This window comes from Abramis brama, assembly GCF_963993115.1.
Source record: "Abramis brama genome assembly, chromosome: 12".
NCBI classification, from domain to species: Eukaryota; Metazoa; Chordata; class Actinopteri; order Cypriniformes; family Leuciscidae; genus Abramis; species Abramis brama.
Genome location: NC_139974.1, coordinates 7,367,089 through 7,387,928, shown reverse-complemented (window position 1 = coordinate 7,387,928; position 20,840 = coordinate 7,367,089). Strand labels below are relative to the sequence as shown.

At 38.6% G+C, this 20,840-nt stretch overlaps 1 protein-coding gene and 1 long non-coding RNA gene across 3 annotated transcripts in view; both read right to left on the bottom strand.

Moving 5' to 3' along the window:
- The window catches only part of LOC311093378 (E3 ubiquitin-protein ligase TRIM39-like), a 60,754-nt gene that overhangs the window by 29,030 nt on the left and 10,884 nt on the right, over positions 1-20,840 (bottom strand). Inside the window, exons 4-9 of one of the 2 annotated variants that reach the window (XM_084130727.1) lie at positions 17,389-17,942; positions 17,193-17,282; positions 16,828-17,061; positions 16,598-16,736; positions 12,761-12,787; positions 11,768-12,613 (exon numbers count right to left, since the gene is read on the bottom strand). In XM_084130727.1, the coding sequence (XP_083986853.1) occupies positions 12,066-12,613; positions 12,761-12,787; positions 16,598-16,736; positions 16,828-17,061; positions 17,193-17,282; positions 17,389-17,942 (1,592 nt within the window). In that variant the 3' untranslated portion in view covers positions 11,768-12,065. Of the gene's footprint in view, positions 12,614-12,760; positions 12,788-16,597; positions 16,737-16,827; positions 17,062-17,192; positions 17,283-17,388; positions 17,943-20,840 lie in introns of those variants that run through there. The other variant, XM_084130729.1, reaches the window with a different exon arrangement.
- On the bottom strand, positions 2,412-7,367 carry LOC311093383. The gene is made up of 3 exons (XR_014608408.1): positions 5,955-7,367; positions 5,738-5,849; positions 2,412-5,147 (listed from the first exon to the last, which is right to left on the bottom strand). It is a non-coding gene; the product is annotated as an uncharacterized lncRNA (long non-coding RNA).

Here is a 20,840-nt window from a genome sequence, read left to right as displayed (position 1 = left end):
ATATATTTGAGTGTCATCAGCATAACAATGGAAACTAATTCCATGTTTCCTTATAATATTTCCAAGTGGCATCATATATATTGAGAATAACAGAGGGCCTAACACAGATCCCTGCGGCACTCCATAGTTTACTGGAGTTATGATCGATTTTTCTCCATTTAAATAGACAAAATGGTAGCGGTCAGATAAGTATGATCTAAACCAGCTTAATGCTTGTCCTTGAACACCAGTATAATTTTGTAGTCGATCTAAGAGTATTGTATGATCTATAGTATCGAACGCAGCACTTAGATCAAGTAAAACTAGTATTGAGAAACAGCCTTGGTCAGAAGCTAAGAGTAAATCATTTGTGATTTTAACGAGCGCAGTTTCAGTGCTATGATGCGGCCTGAATCCAGACTGAAACTTTTCATAGATATCATTTTCTTGCAAGAAAGAGCCCAGTTGAGTGGACACAACTTTTTCTAGTATTTTAGACATAAAAGGTAGATTTGAAATGGGTCTATAATTTGCTAGATTATTATGATCTAATTGTGGCTTCTTAATGAGAGGTTTTATAACTGCCAGTTTAAATGTTCTTGGAACATGACCTAAAGATAAAGACGAGTTAATAATATTGAGGAGAGGCTCTTCCACTACAGGTAACACTTCCTTCAGTAGTTTAGTTGGTATAGGATCTAATAAACATGTTGTTGTTTTAGATGAAGTGATAAGTTTATTTAACTCTTTTTGTTCTATAGTTGTAAAGCACTGTAATTGTTCTTGCGGGGGGAAAATTGAGGCTGAATTATAAGGCGCGATTGAGGATTGAACGTTTACAATTGTGGTTCTGATGTTTTCTATTTTCTCAGTGAAGAAGTTCATGAAATCATTACTACTAAACTGTAACGGGATATTTTGTTCGGGTGACATCTGTTTATTTGTTAGTCTAGCCACGGTGTTAAATAAAAACCTAGGATTGTTTTGGTTGTTTTCTATTAGTTTGCGGAGATGCTCAGCCCTGGCCGCTTTTAGGGCCTTTTTATAACGTGACATACTGTCTTTCCACGCGATTTTAAAGACCTCTAAATTAGTTTGTTTCCATTTACGCTCTAAATTACGGGTTTCTCTCTTTAGAACATGCGTAGTATTATTGTACCATGGTGCTTTAATTTTCTCTGTAACCTTTTTTAATCTAACGGGTGCAACAACATCCAATGTTCTAGAGAGAATGGTGCTCATAGTGCTAGTTAGTTCTTCTAGTTCATCTGTTTGTTTGGGTTCAGGCAGCAGCTGAGACAGATCAGACAAGCAACTCGAGAAATTATCTATGGTGGATGGAAGGATTGTTCTGCCTGGTCGAAAACGCGGCGCCGCATGACATATTACAGCAGTACGTAATATGCAAGTTACCAAGTAATGGTCAGTGACATCATCACTTTGTGGAATGATATCTATATCGGTTGGATCGGTTCCATATGATATAATTAAATCGAGTGTATGATTAAGACGATGAGTTGGTCCGGTGACGTTTTGTTTGACCCCAAAGGAATTTAATAAATCTATAAACGCAGCCCCTAACGCATCATTTGGATTATCTACGTGTATGTTAAAATCTCCAACAATTAATGCTTTATCTACATTGACCAATAGATCTGAGAGAAAATCTGCAAACTCTTTTAGGAAATCAGCGTAAGGCCCAGGCGGTCTATATACGGTAGCCAAGGCTAGAGATAATATGGATTTTTTTCTAACATCTAAGAGCGTAACATTTAGTACAAGTATTTCAAACGAAATAAACTTATAACCCGTTTTCTGAGTAACATTGAGAATATCTCTATAGACCGCTGCAACACCGCCGCCACGACCAATCAGACGGGGTTCGTGCTTATAGGAGTATCCTAATGGAGTAGACTCATTTAGACCGAAATAATCATTAGGTTTAAGCCAAGTTTCAGTAAGGCAAAGTACATCGAAGCTATTATCCGTGACTATTTCATTTACAATAACTGCCTTAGGTGTGAGTGATCTAATGTTTAGAAGACCTAGCTTTAGAAATTGTTTTTGGTTACTAATAGCAACATTTTCTGGTTTAATAACAATTAGATTTTTTCTAGATCCTGCAGTAGATTTATTATTTGATCTCACTAAACGAGGAATAGACACAGTTTCTATGCAATATTCTACACTATTTATATCAGTTAATTTGGTGCAGCAGAGACTATGATTTGAACTTTTGGTTACTAGTCAAAAGGTATTTAACATTTTGGAGATGTTATCTGACAGAAGATCCGATCCGAATCTGCTTGGGTGTAAGCCATCAGCACGGTAAAGCCTAGGACGCTCCCAAAACAGATTCCAATTATTTACAAAGAGCAGTTTCTGCTCATTGCACCATCCCAGCTAGCAAAAAATGTGCGGGCCGAAAGCGGCCCGCTTAAGGCTAAAACACTCGGCCAATCCTCGGCATGAATCTAGGTCCGATTGCTCTGCGAGCGCTCGGTTTTAACGCGGCCCGATTAAGGCTAAAGACACTCGGCCGAGCGCTCGGTTTTAACGCGGCCCGATTAAAGCTAAAGACACTCGGCCGAGCGCTCAGTTTTAACGCGGCCCGATTGCGGAACCCCGAGTGAGAGGACGTTAGCTCGCCTCCAATCCCGTTCCTTATTTGAACTTTGAACTATGATTTCCATTCATATCAGGTTAATACTAAAATTGCTTAGCAGCCGTTATTTATGCAAGATAAACAAAGTAAAACAGCACAAGGAAGACAGGTTTCATGTTTAATGCATTTTTTATTGGACCACACTACAAAAATAGGATAAACACACTTTTTAATAACAGATTTGAATAGAATAGAAATAATATCACAGCATTAATGTAGAATCAAGGAGTTCAAATACAACTTGCCAATATCAACATTTTTAACTTTGAAACATTTAATTCTGGCCCACTGCGTTTTTGAGTCGTCTACGCACACACACTTTTTAATAACAGATTTGAATAGAAAAGAATATAATAGAAATAATATCACAGCATTAATGTAGAATCAAGGAGTTCAAATACCATTTTCCAATATCAACATTTTGAACTTTGAAACATTTAATTCTGGCCCACTGCGTTTGAGTTGTCTACGCACACACACTTTTTAATAACAGATTTGAATTGAAAAGAATAGAATAGAACAGAATAGAATAAAAATAATATCACAGCATTAATCAGGGTTCGTACACTTTTTCCAAGGTCAAATTCAAGCACTTTTCAAGCACTTTCCAGGTCCATTTTAAAGCTTTTTCCAGCACCTTACACTACCGTAAATTACCAATACATAGTTAAAATTATTATTTAGTGTTTTTATCACATCAAAAGAGATAAACAGCCAAATGTTTCATAATAGCAGAGGGCTGCACGATATTGAAGAAACATGGTATGCGATAACTCATTAAATAATGCGATATTCAATATGCAATACGATAATGCTTAAAGTGTGTCAAATTAACTTAAATTATCTTTAAAATATGAAATGATATAACCTACACATAAGTGTTTCACATTCTTTTTGTGTTAAGAAAATATCCCTACAACTTCAAGACAGTGAACATCAGTGTTCTGTAGCATAAGAAGTGTTATTTTAACATCACTGGGGTTTAGGGGTTCAGGTTATCCTACATTAGGTTTATATAACAACAGAAACTGATTATTCAAATGTAAAAATAAACACTGCTTAGTTTTCACTGCATGAATTAAATATACTGATTCTTATTAAAGCTACAAAAGCTAGCCTATTCAGCCAAAAGCAGTGAGTGATTTTCTTTGTCTTTTGTTCATGACCCCAGTTATTGCAAGCCGTTGCGATATGCAATTATGCATATTGTAATATATACATTTGCAATATTTCGATATATTGTGCAGCCCTAATATTTAAGTCAATCACAAGTTTTATTCTTCAAAATGTATCACTAAGTATATAGCCTAAAGCATATGAATAATGTACTTTTCATTATATTAATGTCCAAATATTGCTTACCAGATAATGTGATTTATAGGTTGTAAAACTGAATTAATTTCAAATATGAAGACTTAGAAATATTTGACAGGCCTTCCCGTTTTGGGACACATTCTTGATATAGACAAGGTTTGAACAATATCTGAGTGCACAGGCACCTGCCTGATAAATGTATTTCATTGCCAAGATGTCTTGGGCCAAGACATAACATTAGCTAATACATTTACTGGAATAGAGCAGTGTAAATATTTCATAGGGCCATCCTAAACCTTACAGTAACAGTATACTACTTATGACACTGACTGATTTCAGTTCAGCAATTAACGACTGTTGTTATGCACTGGACTAACGTTTGCAGGTTAATTTGCACGTTACAGTTCTGTAATTTTGGCAATGTTCACTGCATATTCCACAAATGAACGTGACATAACGGACATGCAATACTTACATTACATTATCACACCAAGTACTCTCAGTCACTAATGGCCCATTCAGATAGGACGCGGACCGCGCTGCGCTATGAAATGAAACCGATATATTTCAATGGCTTGCGCCGCGCAACTCAAAGCGCACCTCAGCGAGCTCGCGCGCACGCCGCGGTCAAAGTTTAAAATAGTTCAACTGTTGCCGCTGCGTGGCCAATAAAAACAGTGCGTCCAAACAACCGCGGAAATCAAAATGAAAACTCCGCCTACTTTTGCTCTGGCCAGCGTAACACAAATCAATCTGTATCTGATTCTGAAGGTCTACATTTTTTTTCTCCATTTAATAAAGAACTATTTCGTCAGAAAGATATTTCTTGTGAAAGAAATACAGTTACAAATTCAAGCATTTTCAAGCATTGTATCCAAAATTCAAGCACTTTTCAAACCTTGAAAACACAACATCAAAATTCAAGCACTTTCAAGGATTTCAAGCACCCGTACGAACCCTGATTAATGTAGAATCAAGGAGTTCAAATACCATTTTCCAATATCAACATTTTTAACTTTGAAACATTTAATTCTGGCCCACCGCGTTTGAGTTGTCTACGTTGTCTGCCTGTTCGCCCTCTGGCTTCGGCCAGCATCCCTATCAGAGGCTAACTGCAGACACCTGGTGATGAGCAGCTCGGTTTCCTCTTCTGTAGAATGTTTGGTCAGGGCATTGCGGCGGACTGCATCTGAGAAAAACACAAGATAGAAGAGGGCAGCATGACCACGTGATGTTACTCAGCAACCACCAAAACTTAATTCGGATGCAGGGCTCTACACTTACATTTCTTTTTAATTTAAAAAGTTTAGGAGCACAGTGAAAAATTTAGGAGCACCTTCTGATCAATGACAAATTAACCTACCCATTAAAAGGCGATATTTGATAAAATTACTTGCCGGGGCTTTTTTTTTTTTTTAAAAAGCGCATATTCTTAACTAAATCACAGCCTTTGTGATTTCATGATAGCACTATGCTATATTATGATTGTAAATGGTTTTAAATAGATCGCGTAGCCTTAGAAAACGGTGTAATAATGTTATTCATGGATTCTCGTCTGTGGAATGCGCCACTTCTGGTATTTAGCTCTAGTTTCAATGGAGGGTGCACCCATAGAACCTGCTCAGGTCAGTCGCACTGGTGCTCTTAAATACTTTGTCACTGTCACAGCCAGTTAAATAAATAAATAAATAAATAAATAAATAAATAAATAAATAAATAGGTTGCACTGTAGAGCCCTGGGATGTCACCACAGTGCAGTTATCCAGCACTGACACTCACCCAGAACCACACTTTTAATGAGTCTCGCCAGCGAAGTGTTCATTGCTCTTTTCAGGACCCGCCCCACAGTGTCTTTAAGAGTCATGCCTCCGACCATTCCAAGGAGAACAGTCTGAAACAAAGACATGTACCTCATTAGTTATTTAAGGAATATAGCATGAGTGAGAGTGGGGACTGACTTTTAGGAATGATCTGATTAATGCATAATTTAACTCACCAAATTCTTCTTCTCCTCTGGATTCTTTAACGTCTCCTCCAAACATTGTAGCTCCTCAATAGTTGAAAGTGGGAGCCCAAAATGTGTTGGGTCTGGCGTGAAGTCTGGAACTGCTGGAGATTTGTAGGAGCTGCATCAGGATGAGCAACTGCTGCTCTCTGATAGAATCAAGCTGGATGAGGATCTCCTTAGCAATTGCTGTAAGACACAAGAAAAAGCAGGCATAACAGATTAGTAGCAAAACATTGTACGTAGATATGTCAGAGTAAACCGAGAGAGATCACTTTGTAGAATTCCTACCTGTGGGCACAGCCTCCCGAGAAGACCTGTTTTTTGTGTCTTCCATGGTGTTGCTTTCCATGGTTGTGTTGACATTTCTGCCTTTATAACTGAGGGGGTTATAATCAGAGGAAGGTTAAGTTTAAAATAAAAATGTTGAATGTAATATATTTTTCTCCTGGTCCTTATTTTAAATAGGTCATAAAAAATATCAATATTATCGACCGATATGAAACGCTTACATCATGATACAGTTTTCAGTCATATCGCCCAGCCCTAGGGTAGCTAATAAACTTTTCAAACCTGTCTGTACAGACCGCATTTAGCCAAAGGTAATGTTGATGTTAGCTATAAAGTGCGATTTCAGTTTGCGCCATAAAAGTACAACTAGAGGCCAATTCACACCACAGACAAACGCCAGCAAACACCAACAAAAAAAAGTCACCAACAAAAGTTGGTCGTTGTATTCAGAATGTTATGAAAAATAAGTGTCATGTTCACACTGCCCCAACAGACACCGACAAACTCAAGCACCCAAGGAAAAACACGAGATATTCATTCATTTTAACCAATACAAGTAAAAGATTGCAGCTTTCAGACACAACTTTCTTCTCGTTTTATATTTTGTTAAATGTCGAGAGTGCTGTTACAGGCCCCTGTGCAAAAGGCCATTAAATGCACTTCACGACGTCATACACAGCGTTCACAAAATGGCGGACGGTCTGCACATAGATCTTAACAACCGAGAACATTAATACACAAAATATTTGCAGCATGAACATATGTTGTATCATACTGTAAAACCAGGAGCAAACGTGTCAGCGTCATCATAATCCCTAGCAACTGTGAGGTCGCCGGCGCAGCTGCTCCTCTAAGTTACCGTTATAAGAGTCCTCAGTTCATTTTCATAATAAGAGTCCCGATCTCACTCAGCAACAGACATGACCCAGCTTTCAGCAGACCAAAGTCCCACATCATTCCTCTATTTACAAGTCAAATAAATATGTTCTTACAGGATCAAAATGTGCACATACTTTAGGACAAAACGTGTTTGTTGGCGTTTGTCCGGTATGAATTGGCCTTAAGCTGGCTAACATTTGTTCCACTTTATTTTCTTCCACAGATCAAAGACTGTGCTCGTAAATATTATTCACGTAAATTGCATTCAATAAAAATGGTGTCTAGCCTAGCAACTAATTATTTGCCAACTAGCAGAACGAAAATATGAGCTGCTAGCGCAAAAACAGCGCAGCTAACGTTATGTTAGCTTCGTTCGCGCCAGTAGCTTTCATATTAATAGAATTAATAGAATTCGAGTTCTGAATTCTTTCTTTTCGTTTCATCCAGGGATCACTGTCAAATGAACACGAACAAGGTTTAAACGGTTCGATAATAATCAACATTTAATCAGCAACAGTTCAAAATATGTAGGTCGACGTAACTCGATTGAAACTATGCTCGGCGTGAAATGTTGATGCTTTTTAAGGAAATTGAACACAAGACTTACCTCAAGTTCACTGTAATGACGCAGGATCGAAAAGGGATGATTTTAAGTCAGGCGTTGAGTTTTATCTCACAGAAAGTTGTGCACACGTCTTGCGTGCTGACTGCTGACGCTCGCTGCAGCAACTGTTGAAATCGGCTTCATACTGGTAAACGCATCTGAGCCGAGCGCCCAGAGTTTAACCGTCACTGCTGGTAAACATTTGAAATAGCCAGTAAAATTAATTTTAGACTCAGTGTTAATTTTAGACTACCCAACTACTCAGCCGATGCGCGACTGCAATCACCGTGACTGTGCGAGTGATGTCAAGCGCCCATGCATGTTTAAAAAACACGTAAAGATTCTTCATGACAACTAAACATTTTTGCTATGGTTATAAATATTAAAAATTGCTCTGTACAAAATGACTCTATTATTATTATTATTATTATTATTATTATTATTATTTACCGCAGATATTTTGTTTTGGACAACGACATTCGACGAGTATAACATCCTAAGATACAGTCAGGAATTTACGTCAATTTTAAAATAATTTTTATGTTAATTATTGCTACATTAAAACCATCCTTGATTTAACCTAAGCCGAGTCATTTCCAGAAGTGGTCCAGATCATACAGCAGAGCCGAGTTACCAGTTACGGTGAACATGAATCGGCCCAGTGCTTTACAGCCGTAACAAAAATGCATGTGCCAGAGCGAGCTGCGGGCCACAATCGGCCCGGTTAACACACGCCGATGCCGAGTCTGAGCCGCAGGCGCCGCGGGGCAGCCGAGCTCGGGCCGATTATACATGCTATCTGGGATGATATTAACCATTCATTTAGCGCGAATAATCTACTAAACTTTTCATGACCTAGTCGGTACGTGGGAAGCGGTCCTGACACAATGATCGTTATATCAGGCGATGTGCTGCGTACCGTATCGATCAGATTCCTGAAGTCTTTCTTCAGAACCTCTGTCTGTCGCAGCCTGATGTCGGCCCCTCCCGCGTGCAGGACCACAGTTCCGACGCGCTCGTTCAGAATCTCGGGAACGTGAGCAGCGATTTCAGAAACACGAGCACCAGGAAAGCAGTGACTATGCACCTTACTTTTATTTAACGTAGCTTGTACGTGTCGAACGATGGAATCACCGATGATCACAGCATCGAGTTCTGTTTCGCGAAGAGGGGAGAAGCGGTTTTGTGTGGATATCTCGAAAACCGGGAGGGTCGGAGAGAATTTCCTTGGTCTAGACCTGACTCGCGTCTTCCGCTGCGGAAATATCCAGGCTTCGTGGTGGCATGTTGGAGCCGGCGTAAACGAGACCATAGCTGATCGCGGCCTCGACGCTCGTGACCGATGCTGAGTACCGCACGGAGTAGACGAGGTCGGAGTCAGCGGGTTAGTAACGTTGATCACTGATTTGTGTGCAATTGCATCGGCGCGTGATGTTTCAAGAGCTAACCGCCGGTCTATCAGCTCGGCTTTTCTCTCTAAAAGGTCGTGGATCTGTTTCTGCTTCCAGCTCAGACTGCAACGCGTGTAGCTCAAATGTATCCTCACCTGCACCAAAAGGTAGACTACTTACATCTGATATATTCGCCATTTTAACAGATGGACAGTAAGTTAAGTTAGCAACGACGCTACCAGTGATGCTATCAATATTAATACTAATTTATGGCTTAAGTCTTGGATATAATCCGTCTTTTTAGTGGTACGGGTGTGGAGTAGACGCACGATAGGCGAAAAAAAATTGTTTGTTTATAAATGAGTGCGGAGAAGACGCGTTCAGTCGTGATCCACGGACGTAACCTATAAGAGTATCCAGCGTTGGATCACTAGGCTTGAGACACGTCTGCTCAACAGTCCGCGTTGTAACTATGAGGTGAGGAAAAATAGAAAATGTTCGTTGTAAGTGAGTTTAAAGAGAAATCAAGAATTATAAATCAATCGATGGAGCTCCAAAGACAACAACGCGTTCAGACGCGACGCATGCGCATTCGAAACAGGCTCCAAACAACTTATTGTTTAACTTATTGTTTGTGTGTATGAATTATTATTATTATTATACTAAATAATAATAATAATAATATGTTCATCAGCTTGGCCAGAATGGGAGACCAGCTAAAACCAGCTGACCACCAAATTGTCCAGGCTGGGAAACGAGCTTGATCATACACGCCAGGCTGGGAGACCAGCTAAAACCAGCTACTTCCATCTTAAACTAGCCAACCAGCTTTTTAGCTTGGTTTTAGCTTGGTTTTAGCTGGATTTCTCGATTTTTCAGCAGGGAGGCCAGGTGTTGATGTTGACGAGGAAAGCATAAAATAACTGGTTGCCAGTTACATGATTTAATGCAGTTGATAAATAAATTGTTTTGGCAAGAGGTTGTACCTCGATCCAAGTATCTTTTTAACAGAGTGTTTATAAACAGTTGTGAGAAAGTAGAATTTCAGTTCTACTGTGAAAGTTGTCACTTAAACATAGGATCAGTCCAGGAAATCAGTGACAAACAAATTATATATTAATATCATCAAACCAAAGAAAACACTACATTTGTTGGAGACTTAATGGTTCATAATGGTGTCCAGTAGATACCAACATGTAACCTATAAGTTGCCAAAGGTGTTCTATTGGTCCTTAATGGTATCCAATAGAAAAAACATGCCACCAATAGAAGAAAGCAAATCACCAATAGAGACCTACTAGGACCATTACAGTTTCCATTAAAACCAATACAGACAAATAGACAAAACATGCCACCAATAGAAGAAAGTAAATTACCAATAGAGACCCACTAGGACCATTACAGTTTCCATTAAAACCAATACAGTTCTCTTTATAACCATTAAACCCATTAGCAATTATGTAATGGTCTCTATTGTTTTTTTCAGCAGGGTGTTATTAATGGGTTTCGTATTTTATCTGATATACCAATGTTTTACATATTGATTTGTTTATTGTATTCAGTATAGTTATAGACCATTTCTATATTATATGGTCTATGTTGATGTATATTTGATATATTATACAGTAAGACTGGTATCTATTTCACAATATGTTATTAATGGGTTTTGTATTTTATCTGATATATACCAATGCTTTTCATATTGGTTTGTTTATTGTATTCAGTATTATAGACCATTTCTATATTATATGGTCCACGTAATGGCTGAAGTTACGGTTTATGATCTCATAGTATTATTGAGATATTTGATCCAAAAGAGAAAGAAATAAACATCCAGCGCTTGAGAAAAACATAATTTCTCTATCTCCACTTCTTTCCAACCAACAGTGCTATCCAGTCTATGGTTTTGTACCTGCCCAGATTCCCCTAGGTCTGAGGCCGGTAACAATTACAAAGTGCTTAAAGGATCCCATAAGTTCCAGCAAGAACCTCAAAGATGGTCAATGCTCCTCCAGTAACCCTACTATAGGAGAAAGAGCTTAGAGGTACCTAAATTACATTTTGAAGTTCCTTGAGTATCCGACAGGATATTTGAGGCTCCTTTAGTTTTTACAGTGTAGGCTTCTGGTAGGGATTTAGACTCGTAGGAGCGAGTGAAAGTAGGAGGGAGCTGAGCCTGTGATAGATCTGTAAGCAAGCGTCAATGCCTTGAACTTGATGTGAGCAGCGAGTGGTAGCCAGTGCAGAGAGATGAACAGAGGAGTGACGTGGGCCGTTTTGGGCTCGTTGAAGACAAGATGAGCTGCAGCGTTCTGAATCATTTGTAGAGGTTTAGTTGCACATGATGGAAGTCCTGCTAGAAGAGCATTGCAGTGAACAAGCCTAGAGATGACCAGGGCCTGGACGAGAAGTTGTGTTGCATTTTATCACTATCTACTGTAAAAAGAAGCTGTGCTCAATTTTCATACAGATCAAAATACATTAAACAAACAACGATATAAATAGGCATCTATAATAGAATTATCTCTACTATATCCTGAAAGAAGGAAAATATTTTTTATAAGGTTTATAAAAAATAAACCTTATTTTTAACCTTATTATTATTATCACAGATCATTCTGTAATTGAAATGGTCAAAACAGCTTTGATATCATTTATTAATGTTATTATAGTTTGGTTTATTTTGATGTATAAAAAAAAAACAGACACTTTCACTTTGTCAGGTTGAGATGGGAGAAAACAATGGCATAAATAATTATGAAAAGTTGAAAATAAAATTGTTAAACAAGCATTATAATTTTACATTATAATTTGCAATCATAGCTAGGAATTTTAACAATGAAAAACAAATGATGAAAAAAATTCATTTTTTCAATCAATAGATTTTTAATTATATAAATCATTTTCATTGTGTATTTCAAAATTTGGGCTGTAAATTCAATTATTGTGTTTGACAGGTGTGATGATCAGTGGAGTTGAGTTTTTACCTTTATTGTTTAGATATGGGCAAAAATATGGATAGAGTTTCCTAGTGAAAGACTGATCAGTGAAAGAGTAGAGATGAGAGCTGGACTCCACATCATAAAAGGAGACCAGACCCTCCTCATAATCCACAAACACACCGACCCACTGCATCTTCACTCTCACACACAGCGAAACACGAGGATCATCACAGGCTTTATATTCATTCTCATTTCTCAGCCGCACAGTCCAGTGTCCATTACTGGGAGTCAGTGTGATCTGTCCCTTCCTGTTAATGGATTCTCTGGCCACTCCTAAATCCCAGTCAGTCTTTCCCTTCACCTGCACCTCAAAATAAAATCTCCCTGAGGAGAATCCCTCCTTTCCCAGGACACAGGGACACTGATCAAATCTCTCTGGTTTGTCTGGGAGTTTCTGTCTAATGTCTCCACATCTCACTTGTTTTCCATCATCAGACAGGATGAGTTCAGGATGAGCTGTATTAGGATCCAGAGTCACATCCACTGAGAAAACAGAGAATATAATTCACAATACAGATGTTTAGTGATGATGTTTGTAATATGTAATCAGTGTTTAATCATACTGTCGGTCAGTGATGAAGCTGTGAGTATCTGAATGTAATCTAGTGTAGTGCAGACAGCACACTGTACCTGCATACTGCTGTATCCTCTTCAGAACTGTAGAGAAACATGACAATAAAACACCATCAGATCTTTGACATGTTTATGTGTGGAATTATAGACGAGAGTTAAGGTTATATTTAATGAATTGTGTACAACATCATGTTTTATCTGATCAATGTTTCTCTGCTGATATTTGGAGAATCCCTGAACTCCTATTGTGTTTGAGCTCTAAATATTCTTCCTTTTTAGGACATATTTGAGAATGTTTTGTGAAACATTTTACGAAATTTTTATTTTAGATATTGTTATGGCTAATGTTATTCATCTCCGTTTTGGAGTGGATTAGTGTTGTGGTTATTCAGCAAAGACAACACTATAAAAATAACCTTGAAAATGAATACAAAAGCCCAGCACTACAAATCTGTTTGAACTACAGGTCAGAAATTTTCTTCTAAAAAAGAACGAATTTGCATCTTAAATTCATGATGTCTGTCGATTTGATTTTCTTCTGCTAAACTGATTTTATCTGACACATAATCACAACATTTATATAAAACAGCTGAAAAGACCAACAGAAAATGGCAGAAAATTAATGTTTGTGAAATTTAACTCGTTGTTAGTGTGTTTTTCAGTTAGCTTAGATAGTAGCATAGCATACAACTAACGTTATCCGATGATCATGCTAGCTGCCCTGATACTGCCTTACCGTATTCACAGCAATTCGTAATGCAATGATAATTATGGCATTATTTTTTATCGTAATTAATCAGCACAATATGTTACAAGTAGCTTACACTTTTTTTAAATTAAAAGAACCATAAAATAATGTTTATTTGTGTATATTACTATTTTTCTTATTAACAGTTCAGACAGCTCACGTTAGCTACAAGTTATCACAAGAACAGATTTAGATCAGGCATACTACTGGCATACTAATGGGGTCCTAAGCTCAGACTCATCTCTTCAATAGGACTCATTTGTTCACCACACCACCCCTCGAGCTGGCTGATTTTCATTAGTCGATGCCAGACCATTAAACTTTCAGTTGAAGGTCTGGATTTCAAGGCTACATTTAATATAGATATATACATGGATATATATAGTCCAGTTTCATTTTATATACAAATAAAGTTATATATAAATACAAATATAATTATTAATATGTAATATAGTGATTTTTTACTCCTCTCTGGAGTACTTTTTTTTTTGCCAGCTATAGTTAATGGACCTTGAATGGCTTAGGTAAATGTTATGTGACATTATTTGATTGAGCGATGCATGAGACATGATCCATTTCAGTAAGTTGTACTGGTTCTTTCAACACCCTCTGATGTTCATTCATGTTTATTTTGTACTGTAACTAGTAATAAAGAGGAAGAGATGATCGGTTCATGTGCCATTTGAACTAAGGCAACAGCAATATGTCACGCCATATTAAGAGCCAAAATGGTATTTATTGTTTGAATTTTGTAATAAAACTCAGGGCCGTGCACAGGGGGGTGGCCCGGTGGCTAGAGCCACTGCCCATCTGCCCTCATTGACTGAGGTGCCCCTCTTCCCCACCCCCACCGCCCCGCCCCGCCCAGCTCAAAGCATTCCGCTGATTCCGCTAATCCACCCAGGTTTTCCCGCTCGCTCCGCAGCATCACTCACAGTATAGGAAGGTATGCTATACCTTTTATGCATTAAAAGATAGGCTATGCAAGACAGTGGTTGAATCTGTGAAATGTGTCTTTTTTTTGTATTTATGTCGGTAATGTTTTGCTCTTGGTCTTCTACTAGTGCTAACAACTTGTACAACACATATCCACGTTAGAATTAGCTGCTTGTCTGATCAAATTATTGTACTCTCGATCAGATCTAATACAAATAACAAAATTTTCTGTTGTTGGCACACTTTGTAGACAAGGTAAACTAGATAAACCAAGCCCTGGGTATTTTTGAGAAAATGAAAGCTCAGACGGGCGAATCTAGAAATCTTCCCCTTATGTCGTCATACGGGGAAAGGTTACCTCCCCCTCTGCTGCGAAATGAAAATGAGCTGCGCGAGCGCAATATTGGTTTTTCCTCGAGAGACATCATGGCTTGCAAACGAGCGAAGCATGGCAGTTGCTCAGTGTTTGGATGTACAAATGATCACAAAAGTATTTTTTTAGTTCCTTCATGCGAGCCCCTGAAGAACCAGTGGGTTATGTGAATGTCTGATGTGTAATTGTTCAAGTTCAGACAAATAATCTTTCTCTCAAAGTCGTTAAATACTATTTATGCATCAGTAAATCAAGCCAGTGACTAAACAATCAACTTCACGTCGTTTCTCTTAGTAGGATGAAAATAATCTTACTTAAACTGTGATTAATAAATATACAGAAAGTGATCAAAAAACAATCCCTTTCCAATCGCCCAAGCTGTCAATCACACAGCGCTAGTTTATCTAGACACTTGCCAAAACTCGTTATGAAATCAATGACACTGTTACGCTGCACAACAAAGCTCTAACTGTACTTACCTCATGTTTGCATTGGTGAAAGCATTAGTGAGAGTGCAGAAACTGTTGCAATGATAAGATCTTCATTCACGCGATCAACAGACTGTCATCTGCTCAATGCTCATCACTGCAACCTTTTATGTAATGGGAATAGATCTAAATACTTTCCACGATTCGTTAATCTCGATAGCTGTAATAGTAAAAACGTATAATAGCTGTAATAGTAAAAGTATTCGAGAGAGTTCCACATGTAATGCTAGCTTTTTCATATGCAAGCATGTCAGCCAATCACAGCAGTGGGCGTTTATTTATTTATTTAATAGGGACACGTGTGAACAATAAACCTGTACCACACTACAACATTTATAGCCAAGGCTAATTTGCAATGTCCGTCCCTAGTTTACACTGAAGTCTCACAGCCAATCACAGCAGTGGGCGTTTACACTGAAGTCTCACAGCCAATCACAGCAGTGGGCGTTTACACTGAAGTCTCACAGCCAATCACAGCAGTGGGCGTTTACACTAAAGTCTCACAGCAGACACGCCCCTTCAAACAGAGCGTTCAAATCAGAGGCTAAAATCAGGCTAGGAAATATGCCTTTTATTTCTAAATTATAACAACTTTTGATCTTAAAAACATACTAACATTATAAGGGCACCCCAGGAAACATTCTAAAATAATAAAATAATCCATGCAATGGGACCTTTAAGATCTTTTAGGACATGGTACCAAATAGAAAGGTTTTGCTGTAAAAGGAAAAGGTAAATACCAAAATGTAAAATGGTAAATAGTTTCTGTTATTATCACCAATGTGTAATTGTGAATCATAAAAAAATATGTTATCAAGATCTTTCAGGACATGGTACCAAATAAAAAAGTGTTGCTGTAAATGGAACAGGTAAATATAAAAATGTAAATCAGCAAATAGTTTGTTATTATCAGCAATGTGTAATTGTGATGCTCTATCAAAACATCTACAATAAAGTCTAAAATGTATTTGAGCGTGTGCTGTCTTCTCTTTTAATTGTATATTTTGTAATAACTGGATAATTTATGTTTACAGGCAACCACCTTAGTGCCCCTTTTTTGGTTTAGGCCACTGCCCCTCAAAATGTCTGTGCATGGCCCTGATAAAACTTATAATATTTGAAAGCTAAGACTTTGTTTCATATAAAAAAAGTAACCTGCTCTTTTCTTGTCTGTTCATGTCCTCTTTGCTCCGCAATGTTTTTTTCACTGTGTGAGAATATGGATGTGCGAGTAAATGATTGAGAACAGTGTCAATTGTGTAAGTCTCACTCTGAATGCCTGAGTTGTCAGCCCTGATAAAAAGATGATAAATATATTTATCTGTACGGTGTATTTGATATTGCTGTACCAGTCTGAGTGAGTTTCTCCTGTAGAGAGTCCTGCAGTTTAGTCAGAGCTCTCCTCAGAGGCTCCAGACTCTCCTCAGTCTTCACTCTGATCTCAGACCAGTTCCTGGTGTTTCTAGAACTGCACAGGGATGGGTAAATCTACAGCAGGAGAGAGGAGAAATCCTTCAGCATGGGGAGTGTTATGGTGTCATATACTGCATTATCATTGATCAGAGAGATGTTGACTGACCTGTAGGAAGTGGAGGTGATCTTCAGTGTGTGAGAGCTGCTCCAGCTCAGTGTTTCTCATCTTTAGCTCAGTGATCTCCTGCTCTAGCTCTTCAATGAGCTCTTCCTCCTGTTTCTCTGCTGCTTTCTGCTGCTCCTCCATCATCTCCAGCAGTTCAGTCTGACATCTCTCAATGGAGCGGATGAGATCAGTGAAGAGCTCCACACGGGCTGCTTTCTCCTTCTCTGTGTTTCTCTGCTCAACCAGGACAATTAATAAATGGTTAGCTGTATTGTGGGCATGATGCACAGTTCATATTACAGAGTGCATACATTACTTATGTCTAAATTCATGTGTCCAGCAACCAACCAACCACAATCACTCACTTTTCTGACTTCTGCTGAGTGTTTGATGTCTTGAATCTTCTTGAATCTGTCCTGGATCATCTTCTGTGTGTCTTGAATTATCAACTGAGTCTATGAACAGAGAAAGTTTGATGGAATGACATGATGAGGGTGAGTAATAATGACAGTTTTAATTTATAGGTGAAATATACTAGTATTGTTAGTACTTCATTCACACCTCTTCTAAAGAAACAGTGTTGTGGTTCTTGTGATCTACTTCAGTGCAGGACACACACACGATAGTCTGATCATCTCTGCAGAACAGCTCCAGAGGTCTCTCATGTTTCTGACATATATAGTCCTCCAGATTACTCACAGGATTGATCAGTTTGTGTTTCTTTAAACCTGCCACTCTCAAATGAGGCTCCAGGTGAGTTTCACAGTAAGAGCTCTGACACACCAGACACGACTTCAGGGCTTTCAGCTTTCTTTCCTCACAGACGTCACACAGAACTTCAGCTTTTTTCAGAACTTCAGCTTTTTTCTCAGGACTTTTCTTTTTATAGTGATCTACGATCTCTCGTAGTGTGGTGTTAATCTTGAGATCAGGTCTGTGCTTGAATGTTTCTTTACAATTTGGACAGCTGCAGGTCCGGCTGTTGTCCCAGCACCTATTCAGACAGGTCTTGCAGAAGTTGTGTCCACATGGAGTGGTGACTGGATCAGTGAACACGTCCAGACATATAGAGCACTGAAGCTCCTCAGTCAGTGGACCGCTGGAGAAAGACATCCCTGGAAAGAGAAATGAAGAAGATAAATCACCTGCACTACTCAAATATATAAGAGATCATATACAGTCAGCTGGTCATTACTGCAAAATGAACCCAGCAAAGCTGATCAGAACCCTGTAAGACTGGAGAAACTGGAAGAACTGGAAGAGAGGGCTACTCTCTGAGAAAACAAAGGAAACTAACATTTGAACTCTCTTGCTATATTACCATCCCCATTCAAGACATGATCAGACTTGAGTTGATCACCTCCAAATTTACACATCATTCCCTTCACCCATCCCTACTTGAATTCACCCAAAAAATCTATATGGTTTAATATGAACAATTATCATACAGTATTATACATGTTTGGTATCATTTGAAATGTCTCAGTGCGACTGGTACAAAGGTCTCATTCCCACAGAAGTAAACCAAAAAGCCAATAAGGTATGGAAAGTTTAGAGATACCTTGTTAACTACTGTGGGTGTGCCCCCATGTAAATCAACTTCTGTACCCATTAATGGCTCGTTTCCACTGAGCAGTACGGTACAGTACGGTACAGTACAGTACGGTATGCATTTATTTCCGTTTCCACTGTCAAAAGTTGTGAATGGTACCAAAATGTGGTACGGTTCAGCATTTTGGTACCATTCAAGGTACTAAAGAGTGGAGTTAGACTCACTGCAAGACGTTGATTGGTTGACAGAGAATCGTCACTTGCGCGTGCTACAAGGGGAATGACAACATAAGAAGCGCCATTTTTTTAAGAAGCGAGTTTTTCAGGCGAGAATGTAGTTGTTTAAAGCTCAAATCTGTGGTTTATTTATAAAGATTTACGAAAATTTTATCCAGGTTGTGAGATCCAGGCTGGTCCTTCTGACGTTTGCCGCCGACTCTGACGTCTCTGTAGTGGTTAAACATGAGATATAATTCGTCTTGTGTAGACCTAACGTGCGATCTTTGGTCTTGTGAATCTATAATTTGTTCCCTGGCCAAACTGAGGGCTAAGTGAAATTTCATAACTTTATATTTAGGCTATTTAACTTTACCGTTGTAACGTTAGACTAGAGCGCTGACATTGAATGTTTGACTGAATTGTTTGCTTTATTTCTTGTTGTATAGCTTCTTGTAATTTTTACTTATACTTTTATAATGGCTATTATTGATAAAACTGAATTTTTTTTTTTTTAAAAGAGACATGGTTTAGTTTTGTAATTTTTTTGTAATTTTATTCCAGTGAAGATGATCAGAGACTAGTACAAATGCACATATTGTCTGAACCATATTAATAAGTTTAATATTTTTTAAAATTTAAACAAAAAGAGGCAGGGTTGTGTTAAATATATATATATATTTGTAATAAATAGGCTAACGTTACATGCAGTGAATATAATCAATACGCGTTGCCTGAACCACATTTGTGTGGCTATAATGTTTAAGATTTCTTTAAATGAAAACGTAAAGAGGCAGTGTGGTGTTTTATAACATATTTCGTTTTATTGTTGCCTAAAATGTACATACAGAGATAACCGGAGTAGCAGTGCGAGCTGAGTGACGCTTTGAAGAACGCGCTGTTCCATTTGCAGAATTACCGGACTCGTGTCCTCGGGAGTCATTCTCCTGAGCTGGACTTGGCAAGTCCGAACTTTGCGTACTTGCTATTGAGAAACGCCTAATGTCGGCGCTTGGCTTCTTGTGACAAACATGCCGAGAAGCAAGAACAAGATCTGCTTTATGTCATCCATTGTTGTTTATGTCGCTTTCTTCTTCGCGCGAAAATGACGTTGATCGCTTCTTTCCGGCATAGGCTACACCACGCCTATCAAGTAAGGGTACTGTTGCCAGTGGAAACGCTAGCCGATTCATGGTTTACCGACCCGAACCGTACCGTACTGTACCGCTCAGCAGAGGCGGACAGAGTACACAGCTACATTACTTGAGTAAAAGTACAGATACCCCTTGCTAAATTTTACTCAAGTACAAGTAAAAGTACTACAGTCAGATGTCTACTCAAGTAAAAGTACTAAAGTACTGGTTTTTAAAAGTACTTGAGCATCAAGAGTACAAGAGTACATTTTCTAAATATTGCATTACTACTGCCACAGTGCTTACATTGGTAAACACAGCAAACACTTGAAGCGAAAACTATCATTAACTTGTTCAGAAAATTGAAATAGTCTGGCGAGGTGGGGCCACGGGTTGGCACATTCCCGGGATGCGATATTTTTTTTCCCAGGATGGTAGGGGAAGACTCATGAATATTCATTAGGGAAGTCATCCCTGATTGGTCTGATGACCTACCCCTAACCCCACCCCTAAACCTACCCGTCACTGGGGGTCTTATGACCTCCCTAAACCCGCCCCTAAACCTACCCGTCACTGGGGTTAAGACCAATCAGGGATGACTTCCCTAATGAATATGCATGAGTCTTCCCCTACCGTCCTGGGAAAAAAAAAATATCACTCCCGGGATGGACCTGCTGCGTCTTCATCCATTGTTTCGTCCATGGTTTCGTCTCTTACCTAAATCTGATCATGGAGTTGACTTTGGCGGAAAGCTGAAGGTGATTGCTGATAGGCTGTCCCAATCAGTGGCGCCTGCACAATCCAATCACATTTGAGAGGGAAACAACAAATTGAGGGTTTCCGCAATTCTTTTTTTTTTTTTTTTTTTTAGAAGTAACTGGTACTCACAGTTATGGATAGAAATGTAGTGGAGTAAAGAATACAATATTTGCCTCTCAAATGTACTTGAGTAAAGTCATGAGTAGTCCCCAAAAATGATACTCGAGTAAAGTACAGATCCCTCAAAATTGTACTTAAGTACTGTACTCAAGTACTCAAGTAAATGTACTCCATTACTGTCCAGCTCTGCCGCTCAGTGGAAACGAGCCATAAGTCTAGGGCGGTGATTAATGC